The following is a 16945-nucleotide window of genomic DNA, read 5'->3' as shown; positions in this document are numbered from 1 at the left end:
AGGTTGCCGACCCCTGCAGTAGACACTTCACAATGATAAAACACCACCCTAGGGCTAAGTTAGTAAAAGTATTTTTTTGCTTAATCTTACATTGCTTGATACTATTTTTTTTCTGAAACACAACTTATAGACAAGCAACCTCGCAGTTAATTGAAAGCTTTTACTTAATCTCCAACCTGCTTGACAATTTAAAAGTTGATTGATTGAAGATATAAAGTAAAATATGTGATGTTCTATCGTTCTGTACCTTGGTGTAACAAGCAGTTTTTCAAATTTTGGTAAGTGTGATTTAACTTAATAAATCTTACGTCTTATTTAAACACAGTGATTTTATAGACTTGAACAGCACTAAAGTGTATATACAAACGACAACAGCTTGAACATACACATCAAATTTACTTTACTCAAAAAAAAACAGTTTTATATAAGACATCAACAAGTCCATAGAAGATCTGCACACAGAGAGGCATGTTACACAGTGTGTTTGACGACATGGGCTGCCTCCACAACAGTTTGCACTGGTCTTCTTACCCGTGGATCCAATACTGGGATTGCGAGACTAAAAATACAAATTGAAGTGGTTAAATACCTTAATACAGCATTTGGTAAAGTGATCTTCATATAGTTCAGTGTTTCTCAATCTGGGGTTTGCGACCGGACAAAGGGGTTGCCAAGCACTTTTCAAGGGGTCGCGAAGACGCATCCCAATTTGGAATGATTTTATCCATGTCATAAAAACTTTACCCATGACTTCTGTTTGTCATAGTAACTGAGACGGCAGTTTGATTTAGAATTGTCACAACAGCATTTGCGATTATATACTTCTGAATGATTGTGGTTTTTGACTTTTTTGACATAAAAAGACGACATACAACAGAAATGTTACACAAGTGTTGAATAATAGAGAAATGTTACTTAGAAACAGAAAATGTACAGAAGAACATGGTTGTTCATTTTCCTGTATAAAGGAATTTTCACAAAAAAAAAACATCACAAAATCAGCCCCAAAACAGTGGCTGCATTTTCCTTAAACCCAACACAAACAATCGAAAACCAAAAACAGAATTTTCAATCAAAAACCAACAAGAGATGATCACTTCAAGTTTGCACACATTAATACCATCTCCACTCTTTTTTGTGCCTTCTTTAAGCAAGTGCAGTTTATTGACTTGATGGACCCTTGAGTCCATGATAGGAACAGCAAACCTGATATAGTGTTGTTTGTGTTCAATTTACAAGTGCCAAGAGTTTTCAAAGGAACATTATTTGACTAAAACTAATTTAGGACGCCATAGCGGCATTATTACAATGCAAGGTAACAATGTTATGTTTTGTTTGGTAGTGGTGGCCTAAAGTTTTAATTCTCATTTGTATTTAAACTGGTAACTTAGCTATATATTAACTAATTTAATCCAATTTTAGCTATATTTGTTTCAGATAACAAAATTGTCACCAATATAAAATTGAGCTATAGAGCCAACTACTTGGGAGTCATAGCTCCAAATATGGTTTACTGCAATAAAATGTCATTCCAGCAGCACTTATAAGCAAAAAAATAAAAATTGATTTTTGATCACACCCGAAAACTAAGTAGAACAATATATTACAGCCGAAATATTCAGTATTATAGCCGAAAGCATAAGTAGAAGGATGTATTTCTTGTAACTTACTTGACGTTCGTCTTATGATTCACAACAAACAGTGGATTATGTTGGGAGAGAATCTCATCGTTCACTGAAATACCGTCCAAGTATTGCTTCAACACATGCCGAAGCTGCTGGTTTTCCTGTGAAAACAAAAAGCCCACATTAGAAATAGCCAGATCTTGTGTTTTATCAGTTATTAGAATAAAAGAAACTCGTCTGCTTTGTCAGTTTCATAACTTCCATTATAAACAGCTGTAAAATCCTCTAACAGTTTCTTTAAAAGTTTGATTTCGCCACTGAATATTTAAACTCTAACGAAAAATAAATTGAAAAATATATTTTCTACACCTGAAAACAATCCTTTAAAAGAGAAAATTTAGATAAGGCATTAAAGATAAATCATATGTTAACAATGTTCTTTTCAACAAACCTGGGTGAGAATTTGTCGTTCCTTGTCGAGAGCCAACTTATCCAACAAAACCTTGTTGTGTCGCTTCCAGAAGTTTTCCAGTGAAGTATATTCGTGCATGATACCAGCGAGTGGTTCACTGGGTGTTTCCATCACTGCAGCCTGAAAAAAACAAACCATCAACATACAACAACAAAGGTCCAAAGACAAGCAACATCTGACAATATATCTTTTCCGTGCTTTGTTTACAGACATGATGCAAAACCTCAGTAAAAGGCAAAATATTGTGTAAAATACGGCAATATTTTGTTTTTGCTTACTCTGTTTTGTAATGTTTTTTTTTTTGCTTCAAAAACAAAATATTTATTGCAATAGTGTCATTTGTATATTTGTTCATAATTTCGGTGCTACTTTAAAATAATTTACAGTTTATAAAGTCTGCAAAACATATGACATCAATCCAGTTTTCTCAACAATATTTTTCCGGAACTGCTAAATTTGGTTGGTTTTTAAGTGTAATAAGAAAAATAACAGCTCCAATAGACTCGGATAGCGACATGTTTTACTAATCGAACGTTTCGGCAAATGTTATTACTAGTGATGCACCGAACCCACCTAAAAAAGTTTGGGCCGAAACAGAATATTCGGCCACGAGGCCGAACCTAACATTCCCATTTCTATGATGTTTTCAACTGAACCTTGTGTTGCTGATGCGAATGAACTCAATTTTGACAAACTAAAATCACTTTCACAATGCGGAAGCTTTACTAAACTTGTAATATTTTGCAGACAACGTGGTTGGTATTTCATAGATACAACAAATAGTTAATTTATGATGTTTCGTAAATGAAATTTAAGGCCTTAATTCCATGCAATAAAAAAAAACATTGGAAAACAGCGGATTCGGCCGAAATGTTTCGGCCAACCGAAACTTCGGTGCATCACTAGTTATTACCATCATCATTGATATTTGAGGCCGCATCAGTTACACTTGTTTATTGGTTTATGTAACAAATACTTTAAAACTAAAACCCAAACTGACCTCAACATCCTCTTGCTCTTCCTGGGATAAAGATGAGGCATAAAATGGAAGAACTTTCTCTTCTTCTGTCTCCAACTTCCTGCACATCTCAGCAAGTCGCAGAATTAGTTCACCCTTGCTTTGAACTCTGGATAATTTAATAAAGAATGTCATGAAGACATTGTTACAGCAACAAACTGATTTCAATTTTATAAAAAAGAGAACCACCAAATATAAGTTAAACTTGATGAAGTTAAAGTGTGCAAAACTAAAATATTTCTTTATTCTGAACTGTAAATAATATAAACATGTCATGGTTACGAAGCTGTAGCACTTTAAATATGCAAAAGAGGCTTTATTAAATAGAAAAGTACATTCAACCTTTACTTATTTTGATTATGTTAATTTCGGGTGTTGGTTTATTAGAAAATATCTGGTTAAACATCTGACTTGTGACAGCTGTTTCTCTGTTTATAAAAATAGTGTTCGAAAGGGTATCCAAGAACAAAAATTACTGTTTTATTAAATGCGTCAGATGTTGGAATAAAGCGCATTTCTGAGGTCTGTATAGGTTAACACACTGTTGGTGGTGTAAGGGACTTTGAAAAGCTACAAAACTAGCGGCGAATTAAGAATGCTTGTGACGTCACAATACACCGAGCATGCTCAGCCAGGCACCGAGCATTAACATGAGATGTGCGGTGCTCGAACCAAACAGAACATTTCCCTTTTTGACACATCCCTAAAAAAATAGTTAAATCTCAAGTTTTGAAACAAAGGGTTTCTTACTGTTTAAGTTTCTTGATAGCTGCATTGCTTTGTAGTGTGAGAGTTGTAAGTTGTGATCGTTCCCGTTCCCGTGCTTGATTCATTTCACTTTTAAGTTGTTGGAAATGTTTCTGAACGTGCTCTCTTTCTTCTCGAAGCTGTTTATTTCGCTCCTCACATTCACGAGTGTTCTGTTGCATTTTCGCCTTGAGTTGACCGATTGTGTCCTAGAATAACAAAATATATCAAATAAAATCGGTCACCAAGATCAATCAATTTCATACCAAATGTAACAAGTTCTTCTTTGTCATTTATTTTACAGTATATATGCTAGTTTTTTGGACGTTTTTGTAAAGACTTTTCTTTGACAAAAACAAATCATATGACATAAACAGAAATTAACTGAAATCTTGTGTACATGTATTTAATGCCTGCCTTTTTCATGTAAACAAATGAAGAATGAAGAAAAGTAAACACATTTTACACGAAACAGTTTAGTGATAAAACCCATCATAGATCTTGCCTGAATTCTCTGCAGCTTTCTCATTTGTGTTTCAATTTCCTTTGCACTTTTTTCATCTTTAGATTTCAGATTCTCAAATGCAATTTTCCTTTCCTCTGTCGTCTCATTGTAATTTTTCAAAGCAGATTGGAATTGTTTCCATAGCGACTCGACAGTGCCCTCAAGTTGAATTCGAAGAGCATGTTTCTCCTCGAGATTCTGTGAGTAAAAACAAATGAATCTCGTTCTAATGGCAACTTTGTATTTTAATATTCAAATTTAAACATTGTTTAAAAAATCATAGGTTTTCGGTCAAAGACAGGTTGCCTGATGCTTCACTGATAAAACGCATAAGTTAAAAGCTGGTAAATGTATAAGACAAGGTCAAAATTTGGCTTAAACTATGCAATGAAAATGGGTAGGGGTGATCATAAATATGTTTCGTTTAGGTTAAAAATAATGAAAACTACATCTTTGAAAGTCACCTGTAGGTATTAAAAAAAAAAACATTTCATGTGTATTTAATTTGTCATTTTTGGCAATTATTTAAAACAGTCATAAAAAAGCAATTATATAAAACAGTCATAAATTTTATATTTAGAATTTGTTAGTCTATGCCTTGCCATATGGGAAAGTTTAGTGACAGGCCAGTTTATTATTACACCTCTAATTAGCCTCTTCAATGGTCTGCATAAACACTTGAGGGCTAATCCCAGTTATGAATTTAATTTCATCATAACTTTTACATTTAACTTATGTCATTGCGGAACAGGAGTATTGACCTTATTTTTAATCTCATCCCTCATGCTCTGGAACTCTTGTCTTGCATCGGATTCTTTCTCCTGGTGGTTTTGTTCCATTGCAAAGATCACATCTTGGAGATGTTGCATTTCATGTTTGTGACATTGATTGATGAGCTGCCGTTCGTCCTCGAATTCTGTTTTAACTGTTGTTAACTCTTCAACATATTCACCCTTAAGTGTGTCAAGGCGTCTTCGGTGGTGGTCTGTTAAAAAAGTGTAGTTTAAAAAATTGTGAAATGGTGTGCTATTTGGCAAAACAATCTTAGATTTGTGCCAAAAAGTGCACAATTTTGGCCATAATGCAAAATAGCAGCCATATAAAAATGTTTTTTAGTCGCGATTTTGATTAGATACAGGCCGTTTTTAGTGTCAAAGTGTGGATTACATTTGCCATTTCAGCTATTGAACGATCATACACTCTGTAGTAATAAACTGATACAATAAAGACCTTAAACCTGATCTTTGTATTATATATATAAAAGTGTTTTAATAAATTTGAAAACACATTCCAAAATCAGTCATTTTTTGAGCAAATGTTTCCAAATTCAATTAGTTTGAAAAAATAAGTTTAGGTGTACAACGTACCAACTAAATTATCCACATTGCCAAGATGGCTTCTCAATGCCATGTTATATTGTTCTTCTGCTTCTTCTGTGTCTTTAGCAAGTGCCTTGATGACACTGTCCTTTCGGTCAACAACTCTTTCAAATGTCTGACTCAAAATCTCAATGTCCTACACAATAAAAATTTCTTAAATACATCGAAATGTTATACTTCACTATATGACATTTCAACTATATATACAGGGTTTCCCACGTAAATTTTCGTTCTTAAATTCCTAATTTTCGTTCTTAAATGACTTTTCCAAAACTTTTCAAGGAAAAAAACAAATTTCCATAAATCATAATTTGAAAAAACAGAGAGCAATTCCCATTGCGAAACTAGTAAGAATTAGACTTTGGTAGATGCAGCCAATTTACCATACTTGCAACAAATATTTTTATGTTACGTAATTTAAAATTCCTATATTTATCTGGCATTTTCAGGTTAAAACAGTCGCTAAATTTCATACTTTTTCAAGGACTTTTGTAAAAGTTGGCTTTTTTCAAAACTTTTTCAGGTTTTCCATACCTGCGGGAACCCTGACTATAGTTTTTGCCACTGTACCATTTAATCACCCAACGTTCGCAGTTTATAAAACATTGGATTAACAGTTACCATTTGGGCCTTTAATGAAACAAAATATCAGATTTAAATATTGGTTATTGGCCAACTTAAACTACCGATAATTGTTGGTATCAGCCTAAAATAACTGGTATCTGCCTGTCTAGGTTAGAGACATTATAAGACACAAACCTTCCTTAGTTCTTTTGACTTTGCTTCTCGCATGATGTGTCTCCACTGCTGGTTTAGTTTGTTCATGTTCACCTTTGAACTCTTCTCTTCTTTGGACAACTTATCCTGTAATAGAATATGATATATATATATATATATATATATATATATATATCGCAAAAAAATCTCTTTATGTTTGTCTCTTTATGTAAAGTTACTTGTATTGCAGAAAAACATTTTATGTAAAATGTTTGCTTGTATTGTAGAAAAAGTGTTTTTGCATTATTGACAAATCAACAACATTTTGACAAAGTGGATGAAAGAATGGGTTAAATAATAGTAAATTTAGTGATATTGTAATGAGATAAAGGGAAATGTTTCAGGTTGTAGCCTTACTTTTAAAAACTGCAGAAGCATGTCTTCCTTCTTTTTCCGCATCTCCTCTTCAGCCAGAGCTTTTTGTTCGAGATAGAGAATTTGTTCTTCCTCGGACATCTTGGAAAGTTTGCCTCCCTTTTTCTTTCCTGATTTCTTTTTTGCCATTTTGACTTTAATTTATTTCTTGCAAATGTAAACAATCTAAACACAATACTTCAAGTCAAACCTTCATTATTAATAGATCATTAACTTAACAACTTAACAACATTACAATGTATTTGATAGTAATAAATTAAACATTATCTGTTGTTGCATACATGCATGACAGTACGCACAGCTTGCCACATACACACAAAACTATTTTGTTTAAATTAAGCCCTAAGCGCTTTCAAACAAAGTTAAATAAACAATTAACTGTAATGATAAAGCAATCCTTAGTGTTAAATTAACGTATCTGTTCATGCAGTATGAATATTTTTGGATAATGGCATGTCAATGTCAAAAGAAACATTATAAAGAACTCAATATCACATAAAGGTAACATGTAACTTAAGGGCGAAATGCAGTATTTATAAAAAGTATTTTACTTATTCGTTTACTACACTCTCAAAAATTTGCGTCTGATAATTTGCTTCGTCGCACTTTATTGTCAGTTTTGTTTCGAAACATTGTTTAAATCTTTCAATCGCAATACAACAGAATCAAACAAAAACTAATATTCAATTAAAATATTTGACAGCTGATGTTTTGCCGAATGAGCGAAAGGAGTTTACCGCTGTTGCCATGACAAATTTTTGAAAAAATATTTTTTTTAACTGGGGAGTGAATATCTTTTTTTTAGATTAATGTTACTAATTCCATGCATGTTTTTTTTAAATGTTGTAATGAGTGTCAATGTTTGTGTGAGAATTTTTATTGGATTGCGTCTTAACAATCTGCACTGGACTGCCCAAGTCAAATCGATTATGACCGGTGATGATTATACACAGGTTCCAATTTTTTTTCAAACGCGTTGCTGATGCATGAAGCAATATTTCTACACAATACCGCCCAGAGAAGAGTGTCATGGGTAGGCTTATGTTTGCGTTGAGATGACTAGACTTCATCCGTACTGGTGTTGTTAGTTACGAAACAGGAGAAGAGTTTCATAGTAATAAGGCAATTATGAAAGTGTAATGTCCATCAGTAGAATGCCAGCGTTAAGCAAAGCAGAATGCCCACTATGCTACTAACTTACTATCAACTACTGTAATCTTTTTATCTGTTGTCTTGATTTTGCGTCGTATGTGAGAGTTTATAGATGTTTACTGCTCAGATTGTCAAAGACAGTATGTAGCGCGTTTAATAAAATGTATAAAATGTTTGAAAAGTTTTAACGGAGTAATTATAACCCGGTCGTGTTGTTTCAAATTATTTCCATAATGAGCATATTAAGCAGGTTGATTAACTATTTAAAAAAAATGGAAAAAACCTGAAAGTCTTTTGCAAGAATACACAACAAAATACAAGTCAAGGCAAAAAAAGTTCTTAGAGAAGCTTTCAGAGGGTCGTTATTAGAAAGGTGTTTTACTGCCTTTTACCGTAGCTTTAATTCGTTTTACCATTCAAATATCATAATATACCTGTCATAATAGTTCTAACTTAGATACAAAACGTTATGATAATATAATTGGTTGTGAGACATTGTGTAACCTACACTAATTAATTCTGTAGTTGATGCATTCAACCATACATTTTTAACTTTAAACAAAACAAATTATTTGAAAACAGATTTAGCGAAACTGTGCTTGTTTCAGTGGCAACATTTAGATGCATGTGCAACATTACGATGTATTTGCCACAAGATTACCGCAGATTTTGCATTTCATCGATCGTAATTACGATGATGACGTTGTTCTTCATCTTCGGGGTTACTTCGGGTCATAGGCGAACCAATCACCACAAAGAAGGTCGGTAACATAATTAATAACAGATCGATATGTGATGAATTTGGTGCGAGCTTTTTGAATCTCGCGGGAGTTTTAACAGTTACGTTGCAACATTGCGTAACTAATATGAGTTTTCCAATATAGGTCCTACTAAAATATTTTCATTCTGTTTTCGAATTACGGTTCTAACATATATAGAACTGCTTTAACGTTTTTTTGCACAAAAAAGTTTTGCTACAAATTAAGTTTCAGCTATAATTCATTATGGCTATTTTTTCGTTATTTAAGAAATCGGTTGTTTGGTTACCGGAGATTCTCTTAAACGGCGCAGGGGTCATTTCAGAGTGTAATAGTTTTTTTTAACCTTGATTTATCAGTGGCTAATTTTAGGATGTCTTTATATGAAGCGTGTGCATACATGTCTTTGCGTGGAATTTATTTATACATGGTCTTTGTGTTGATACGACACCTTGAGGGCAGAGTTGCAATGTAAGCGGGTCAAGAGTTTTTGCCCCAACCCGATTTAAAGAACGAAAAACCAGACTAAGACCGAAAGTTGGCGAAAATGAATTGATGCCGTTTTTTATTGAAACTAAAACCCCAAACCGAACCTACAGTCGACCCACCAACAGGGTCCAACTTACAACTCTACAAGCGATTGCAAGTTTTCCTATAGGCACATATCGCCTTTACGCAATAATGTGAGTTAACCATTTCATTCTGGAAGTGTTTCTGTGCGTTGTGCTGTACATTTTCTGTGCAACAAGAATGTGTTGATTTGTATAAATCTTTAACTGGCAGTCTTTCAGTAGCTGCCTAAAAGACACAACATTACCCATAAAATATAAGGTGTATGACAGCAGTTCTCCAACTGTGCGTCGCGACGCCCTGGTGCGTCGTTTCAATTTTCCAAGGGCGTCGCAGAATATTCGTTTCGTGGCTTTTTGTTGTTGTATCAATGAACACAACTTTAATAATAAGTTTCCTCATTAACTTTTATTTGCTGGTGCGTCGCAAGTCCAGAAAACTTTTCCAGAGGCGTCGCAACAAAAAACGTTTGAGAACCACTGGTGTATGAGATTACAAAAAATACGTAAAAACGACACCTTATACTTCTATATTACACTTTTTTTGATTATTTTGTTTATCAGATGAAGAAGAGGAGATTGACGGCGAAATTCCGATTTATCTTCACGAACAACATTTGTCTGACATGTTGGTAGGTGAAGAATTCGGATATTTCAGGTTTGTTTAAAGTAATTTCGTTTTTTTATCAACCTACAAAACCTATAAGCAGGGTTGCAATACCGTCCTTATATCTAAGATTTGTCCTTATTTTGAAGGGCTATGTCTTAGAAAAGTTCATTGTCCCTAAGAAATGTCCTTATTTTTTGCTTGAGTCCTTATTTTGTCTTATTTTCAACAATTATGAGTCAAATCCCTGCTACAAGTAAAAGTAAACCAAGCCCTGAGCTGTTGTGAGATGCACGAAACATTTTATACAAACAGTGAGTTGTTGGAACAGATTGTTTCTCGCCAAAATATTGCATTTGATATGTCATGGCTCGTATAAATGCAAAGATTTGTTCACAAACGCGTTTTGTTTCGTATGAAAATTTGATTTTTTCGGTTGTCCTTATTTTTGGTTTCAAGTCGATGGCAACCCTGTCTATAAGGTTGCTGATACTTTTGCGCCAAGGCGTTACAAACGATTGCAACTGTCGCTTGTTAAGTTGCGCAACAAGTATAGGCATAAGTACAGCGTGAAGGAATGTATATTGTTTATTGTTTTTAAACGAAGTAATCTACTCTACAACATTTCATTCTTTTTAACGTTTGTTTAATATTTGTATTTTTACGTGCTTTATCACTAATTTCAAAACGAGAGTGTTGTAAAAATGTTTGTGAATGCTTGTGTATTTCCTATCACCATTTGACAAATTTTTTATCCAGAAAAACGCCCTTCAACAAAATCTATTTTTTTTATTTCAGGAGAATGGCCAGACCTGTGAGAAATTATAACGACACGATTCGAATCGAGTTTCAAGCTGGTATGATGCAAATCGTCGACTTGCACGAAAAAAATGTGAGCAAACTTTGATTGAGTAGCTTTACTGAGGACAAACTTGTTATTAAAGTATAAAGTCAAACACTTCTTGAAAGGTGCATAGAATTAAATAAATAGTGTTTTAAGGTATTATGATATTCCAACGACAGTTAAGTTTTAGTAACAGATCAGCGCTAATTGTGTTTGACATTTAAAAGTATTTTTATTATTTTGGTTCTGATATAACTTTTGTGAATGTATTACCAAGTCTTGGAAAGTTTTTGTAAGTTATTGGTGGTTATCCTGACTTGATAATAATTATATTTTGTTTACCAACTTTTCTTTCCACTTTATGTTTCACAAAAACGCAGGAGATCTTAGTAACCCGGATGTGGCTTACTATGGGATGGATTGACCACGATTTAACCTGGGAACCACGTGATTACGGGAATTTGACCAGTATTCGACTTCACACAGATGACCTTTGGTCGCCGGATTTGACCTTGTACAATACGTAAGAGGTTTGGTTTATCATAGTAGCCTACGCCAGGTCTATTGAATGCGTTATGCCGGCGGTTCTTAACCTTTTTTTGACCATGCCCCCCTAAGATGTTCGTTCCACACTTCACGCACCCTCTGAAACAGGCAAAAAGCGGCTGTTTTTCTTTAGTGGAAACTGTAGGGTACCCAAAATTTCAGACCGTCACTAAGCATTCCCATATGGCAAGGCGTAGGCTAGAAACATCTAGCCTGCGGTGGGATCCGAACTTAACTTTAGTATTCTAAATAATTCTTAAGTTTTACCTATTGCTTTTTTCAGAGCTGAAAGCTCGTTTAAGATTCCACTGGCCAACCTTGCTGTTGTGCGTCACAATGGGACTGTGACGTGGGCTGGTCCAGTATTGTTTCGTAGTTCGTGTTTTATCGATATGTCGAATTTTCCTTTTGATCGGCAAAATTGTTCCCTTAAACTTGGACCTTGGTCTTGGACGACACATAAAGTCGACATGGTAATTTTTCAAATCAATTCTTATTGATAGTACCTGAATATGCTTACTAGTGGAATATTTAACTCGTCGAATGTAGTCTTTGTTGCTATTTTGTGTTTTTAACTCTACAATGAAGATAATATTTTTTGACGGGTTAACCTACAGTCTAAAGTTTTGTCAACCCCACTTTTTAACCTCATAAGTTGATAGCATTTTTGCTGTACTGTTTTACTGCAGTAGCCTAATATGTAATTAGATTGTTTAAAAGCTTAATTTGTCTTCTGGGGTTAACACAAATTTTAGCGATGAATTATCGTTGCCTTATTTAGGACAGAGTAGCCTGGGTTAACTTTTCTGTTTAAACACGTAACATTCCTCGGTGGGATTCAACCTTTTGTGTTCGAATCAGTTGGTTATTTTTGAGCAAAATGTGACGCTTTACAAATCTTACATCACGAAAACTTTGCCAGGTGATCAAACACAAAATCGAGGGACATCCAAAACTTGGTTTTGTTGACATGAAGAGATATTGGAAAAGTGCAGAATGGGAATTGGAAGCAGCTTACGGTAAAAATATTCACACGTAAATAAAATGCAATTTTGTTTGAAAAACACCTTTCATCGATCGACAAGGTTTAAAGTGGGCGAGTATTTGGTAAACCAACTCAGGCAACCTGATCTTGATTCGTATACTAGAGAAAGCTATTAAAAAAGCAATTAAACAAATATGTAACATTAGGTACACAATACACGTCAGTTCTAAATATCCGGCTTCTAAATATATCAGTGGTGTTTTACACTCGCGTTCTGACTTTTATCTTTTTGCTCAAAATATATGAGGTATTTCAAAAAAATATGTAAAGATGGAAACAATCCCTGATTATACAAAAAGTTCGGATTTTAAGTATAAATCGTTTTGCAGGCGTTAAAGCGAACCGACATTACGAAACCACCGAAGAAGACACTTATGCGGATGTGACGTATTTCCTAATCCTGCGCCGACTTCCGCTTTTCTATGCCGTCAACACAATTGTACCATGTTTGGAAATTTCTGTCATAACCATCATGGTAGGTTTAACTTAAACCAAAGTTTATACAAAACGCAAGTAGTCCAACCCATTGTTACGCGATAGAGCCTCATGAACGCCTATTTTGTTCAAAATGATGCGGGTGTTGGAAAAAAATGCATACATTGTGTGGTTTGTACAAACTGGAGCTTTAACGTAAATTTTATTGGCCAAATTGTAAGATCTCAAAAGTTGCATTTAATTTGGCAGATCAAATTTGCATCAACAACTTCAGTTTGGAAAAAACAGACAATAGCCTGTATGCGTGTTTTGTATACCAGCTGTGTATTTTGCACATAAATAGGCTCTATGAGGCTCATGTCGCGAAACAATGGGTTGGACAACTTGTGTTTTAAACATACTTTGAACTAACTTGTTTGGCAACAGACAATTATTTTGTTATTTTCACAAATAAGTGTTTGTTTTTAGACGTTCTTGTTACCTGTGGGAAGTTTCGAGAAAACAATTTTGAGCATTTCAGTGCTGGTTGCCCTAACAGTGTTTCTCATTGGAATTATTTCTACTGTGCCACCAACTTCTCTTGTTATCCCCCTACTTGGTAAGATTTTCTGATGAAATTATTTGCATCTAAATTAAAACATTTACCCGCTTTGTCGTCTACCCTTGTATTTTTTATATTTTTGTAAACATAAGACCAGTGGTCCTCAAACTTTCATTTCTGTATAGCGTTCCCCTTACGCATTTTTTTCTTTAAGTACTTTAAGAGTCAAAGTTGAATGTGTGTGTTTCGCTAAGCAAAAGCCTAATTTACGCGTCATTATAGGGTTGTCCAAAAATATGTTGGGGCAAATTTTGACTTCGTTGAAAATCGGGTTTTGACCCCAATTTCAGGCCCGCTTGCAATTCTGTTCCAATGTCTCTGCGTTGCACCAGCATCATGCTAAAATCTTTGATAGATCATGTAAAGCAGCAAAATACTAGGTTTTTGTGTTCAACAGGCAAATATCTTTTATCCACAACTGTTGTACTTACTCTGGCGATCATTGTCAGTGTTGTGAGCGTTTCGATTCACTACAAAGATGCGACGACTTGTAAAATGCCGAAATGGGTTCGCTTTGTGTTCATGGAACGTTTACCAAGGTTTGTGCTAAGTTATACGAAATTAGAATTTAGCGAGAACTGTTCTTGGTGGTAGTACTAGTGATTTCTGTGCCAATCATAAGAATGATTTGGCAACACTGATAATTCTAATTTTTTAGTTGGCAACCCTGATTTTCGGGCCACTTATAAAATGTGCCTACAGGCCAGCAGACCCTGAATCCGGCACTGGTCGCTTGTATTCGAAGTAATAAAATTGTCTGTGTATAACCCTTGATCATGTTAATTCTAAATCCTATAATGTACTGGAGAGGGTCATAGCTAACTTTATGGTTTTGCTGGATTATACTCATCACCTTTATTTTATCTAACAAAAAACAGGTTGCTTCGCATGAAAACACCATCATCAGTCAACCAAATTTGGGTCAAGCAAAAAACAGCCCGGACCTACGAGAGTCTGGTAGCTGGGAAAAGGTGGGAATACTTGCTTCTTTTATTGTTCCCACAAATAAATAAAATATCAATAATTCTAAAAATGTTGGCGCTTTCTAGCATTAGTTAGTTTACACTAAGAATACTTTTGTAATTAGTCTATCAGTCTATACAGTTTGATATGCGACGTGAAAAAACACGATACCCACTTTACGATTTTTCCGTAATCCTGAAGAGACTATATTCGAATGACTAACCTTGTGTTTCCAAAGTTTTTTTATAACCGCTCGATTTTCTTGGCTGGCAATTGAGTGTTAAACCTACGTACATTTTGTGGTTTATTACAGTTTTCCCATGTTCACCACTGGCAACAGAGCCACGAATTTTCCTTCATTTCAAGATCACCGCTCATCCTGTTTTGGAAAACTGCTCACCAATACCTTAAATCGGATGCGAGCAAGGGGACTGTGTAAAAGTGACCTCGTTGTAAGCCTTAGTTCGATTTTTTTAATATGATTGATAAGTTTGACTTTATGCCATATGCTATAATCTCTTTTTTGATTTTTGCACATTATTAAGCCAAAAAAACGTCATTTAAAATTTTCACATGAGGTAGGATTTGAACTTACGTCTAAACAGCTTTCAGACAGTTAAGATGAACATGAATTCATAACTAAAACTGTTCGTACAGGCGATCGCCTACTGCGAAGCTGACATGTGCAGTATACAAGGCAGGCAACGGTGCTTGTGACTTTCGGCGGTAATGCTCGAGTCCCGCACAAACTTCTGTCGAGGGTTCGAATCCCACCGCAGGCTGGATTTTTCTAGTCTGCGCCTTGCCGTATGAGAATGCTTTGTGACCGACTGATTCAGTATCACGCCTTCTATGGGCCTGACGCACTATGGTTTTTATACAGCCATCAAACGTCAAAGAAGGCCTATGTTTTTAAAACGTCAGTGGCAGAGGCACCATTTGAATTTTTGAACTTCAAGGCAACTTACTGTCCACAATGTGGGGTTTAATTGTTTCAGGTCCATATTCTTTACACTTACAGGGTGGAATCAGTCTATCAGAATATTATGAGGAACATTGTGGAGCAACTGAACAACCGGAGAACGATTTGGTGATTGGCAAAGACGAAGCTTTGTACCATGATGCCATTGAAAGTTTGACGTAAGTTTTGCAAGTTGTAAAAAAATAGAAGTGTAAATATATGTCCCTGTAATTATAATTAGTGTTTTTATTACGGTTAAAACTTTAAGCTCCTGGCGGTCCGGCAAAAATCGCTTAGCGTCCACAGTTTGGTATTCAGTAATCGCTTTGTTGGATTCAATGTTGTTGCATTCTACAATGTTTCTTATTCCAAGTAAGATCTGCCTTTACTGTAATTTATCATTTGCTTAGAAAATATTCCGGTCATATCCGTATTTTGGTCAAATGCAAGAAAAAGAATAACTAATTAATATTTATATTTAACAGAATCGCCAGCGGTACGAACCAACCATACGAAACTTTAAAGTTTATTTTGGCCAATTGGCATCATATTAACATGACACATCGAATACTTGTAAACTATATAAGTTAGTTTTACATTCAAGGTATATTTGTGAGCGGATTCAGCGACAGGACGAAGAAGGACGAATCCGTTCCGAATGGAAATACGTCAGCACTGTTTTGGATCGAGTTTTTCTCATTGTTTACGTCATAATCAATATTGGAACTGGTTTGATGTTTGCCGCAACTTACCACGAAGAACCACAACTGCCGCAATGAACAAAATTCATTCGGATAATTATCATGTAACTTTTTGCTCCAGGGATTTATCTTTGAAATAAGCATGAAAAATATAGGCTACATGAACTGCAAAAAAACATATTATACTTTTTTTGTTATTTCATTAGGTGGCAGTGTTTTGTGTCACAAAGTGTTAGTTGATAAGTAAAACAGTAAACATCGATTAATTCGGACTCGTTTAGCCAAAAATGTTTGGTTTAGGCGAAGATCCGGATTAACCGATGTCGATTAATGGAAGTCTTACCACATAACAAATTATTTGTTCCTCGAGTTTTGTCCGAAATAGGCGAAGATCCGGATTAACCGAATCCGGTTTAACCTAGCTTTACTGTATTTTAAATGTGACATAACTTGGTATGAAATTGTGGATGAATTACCGTTGAACGTAATCATGGTTTAAAAATAACGTAAAAATCACCAACAATTCCGGCGAAACTAACGTCACCGTCGGCTAAGTAATACCAACTGAGCAAAACAGCTCGTGGAAAGTTGGAAAACGACCGAAACAGACGAATTCGGGTATTCGCTTTATCCGTTTTATTGTGTTGAGAGTATTGTCCGGACAATCGCGCAATCTGGAAAACTGCACAAATTGGTTATTGTATTAACTGGATTCGCCTGTACAAAACAATGCGCGTATGCGACTTCTATGGCCATGTTGTTCTTGGTTACTCTTCAAGTCCTTGCTCTATGTACCAAAATATGACACAACTTCCTTAAAGTAATTAATCCTTGGTGTTTAGTAACGCTTATACCATCTAGGACG

General features: G+C 35.0%; 2 protein-coding genes across 4 annotated transcripts; one reads left to right on the top strand and one right to left on the bottom strand.

The window, feature by feature from the left end:
- Positions 1-376: 376 nt before the first annotated feature.
- Positions 377-7093, bottom strand: LOC145205265 (dynein regulatory complex subunit 2-like). 2 transcript variants are annotated; one of them, XM_080077953.1, is made up of 11 exons: positions 6881-7093; positions 6506-6610; positions 5735-5882; positions 5129-5352; positions 4368-4565; positions 3866-4071; positions 3098-3224; positions 2077-2217; positions 1671-1786; positions 1121-1206; positions 377-559 (listed from the first exon to the last, which is right to left on the bottom strand). In XM_080077953.1, the coding sequence occupies exons 1-11, from the start codon at positions 7025-7027 to the stop codon at positions 528-530; spliced, it is 1530 nt and encodes a 509-aa protein (XP_079934079.1). In that variant the 5' UTR covers positions 7028-7093; the 3' UTR covers positions 377-527. The 2 variants fall into 2 exon arrangements, with proteins under 2 accessions (XP_079934079.1, XP_079934087.1); XM_080077961.1 differs by lacking the exon at positions 1121-1206 and having other exon boundaries at positions 6881-7091.
- Positions 7094-8638: 1545 nt separating this feature from the next.
- LOC145209521 (neuronal acetylcholine receptor subunit alpha-3-like) lies at positions 8639-16940 on the top strand. 2 transcript variants are annotated; one of them, XM_080079828.1, is made up of 14 exons: positions 8639-8811; positions 9942-10035; positions 10783-10876; positions 11209-11351; positions 11658-11847; positions 12297-12393; positions 12749-12894; positions 13323-13452; positions 13853-13994; positions 14334-14426; positions 14732-14870; positions 15440-15558; positions 15648-15751; positions 15984-16155. In XM_080079828.1, the coding sequence occupies exons 1-14, from the start codon at positions 8676-8678 to the stop codon at positions 16091-16093; spliced, it is 1737 nt and encodes a 578-aa protein (XP_079935954.1). In that variant the 5' UTR covers positions 8639-8675; the 3' UTR covers positions 16094-16155. The 2 variants fall into 2 exon arrangements, with proteins under 2 accessions (XP_079935954.1, XP_079935955.1); XM_080079829.1 differs by lacking the exon at positions 15648-15751 and having other exon boundaries at positions 15984-16940.
- Positions 16941-16945: the final 5 nt, after the last annotated feature.

The sequence above is a fragment of the Phallusia mammillata genome, chromosome 1, assembly GCF_965637545.1.
Source record: "Phallusia mammillata chromosome 1, kaPhaMamm4.hap1.1, whole genome shotgun sequence".
In the NCBI taxonomy this organism is placed as follows: Eukaryota; Metazoa; Chordata; class Ascidiacea; order Phlebobranchia; family Ascidiidae; genus Phallusia; species Phallusia mammillata.
The sequence above is the reverse complement of the archived record's forward strand: the minus strand, read 5'-3'. Positions and strand labels throughout refer to the sequence as shown.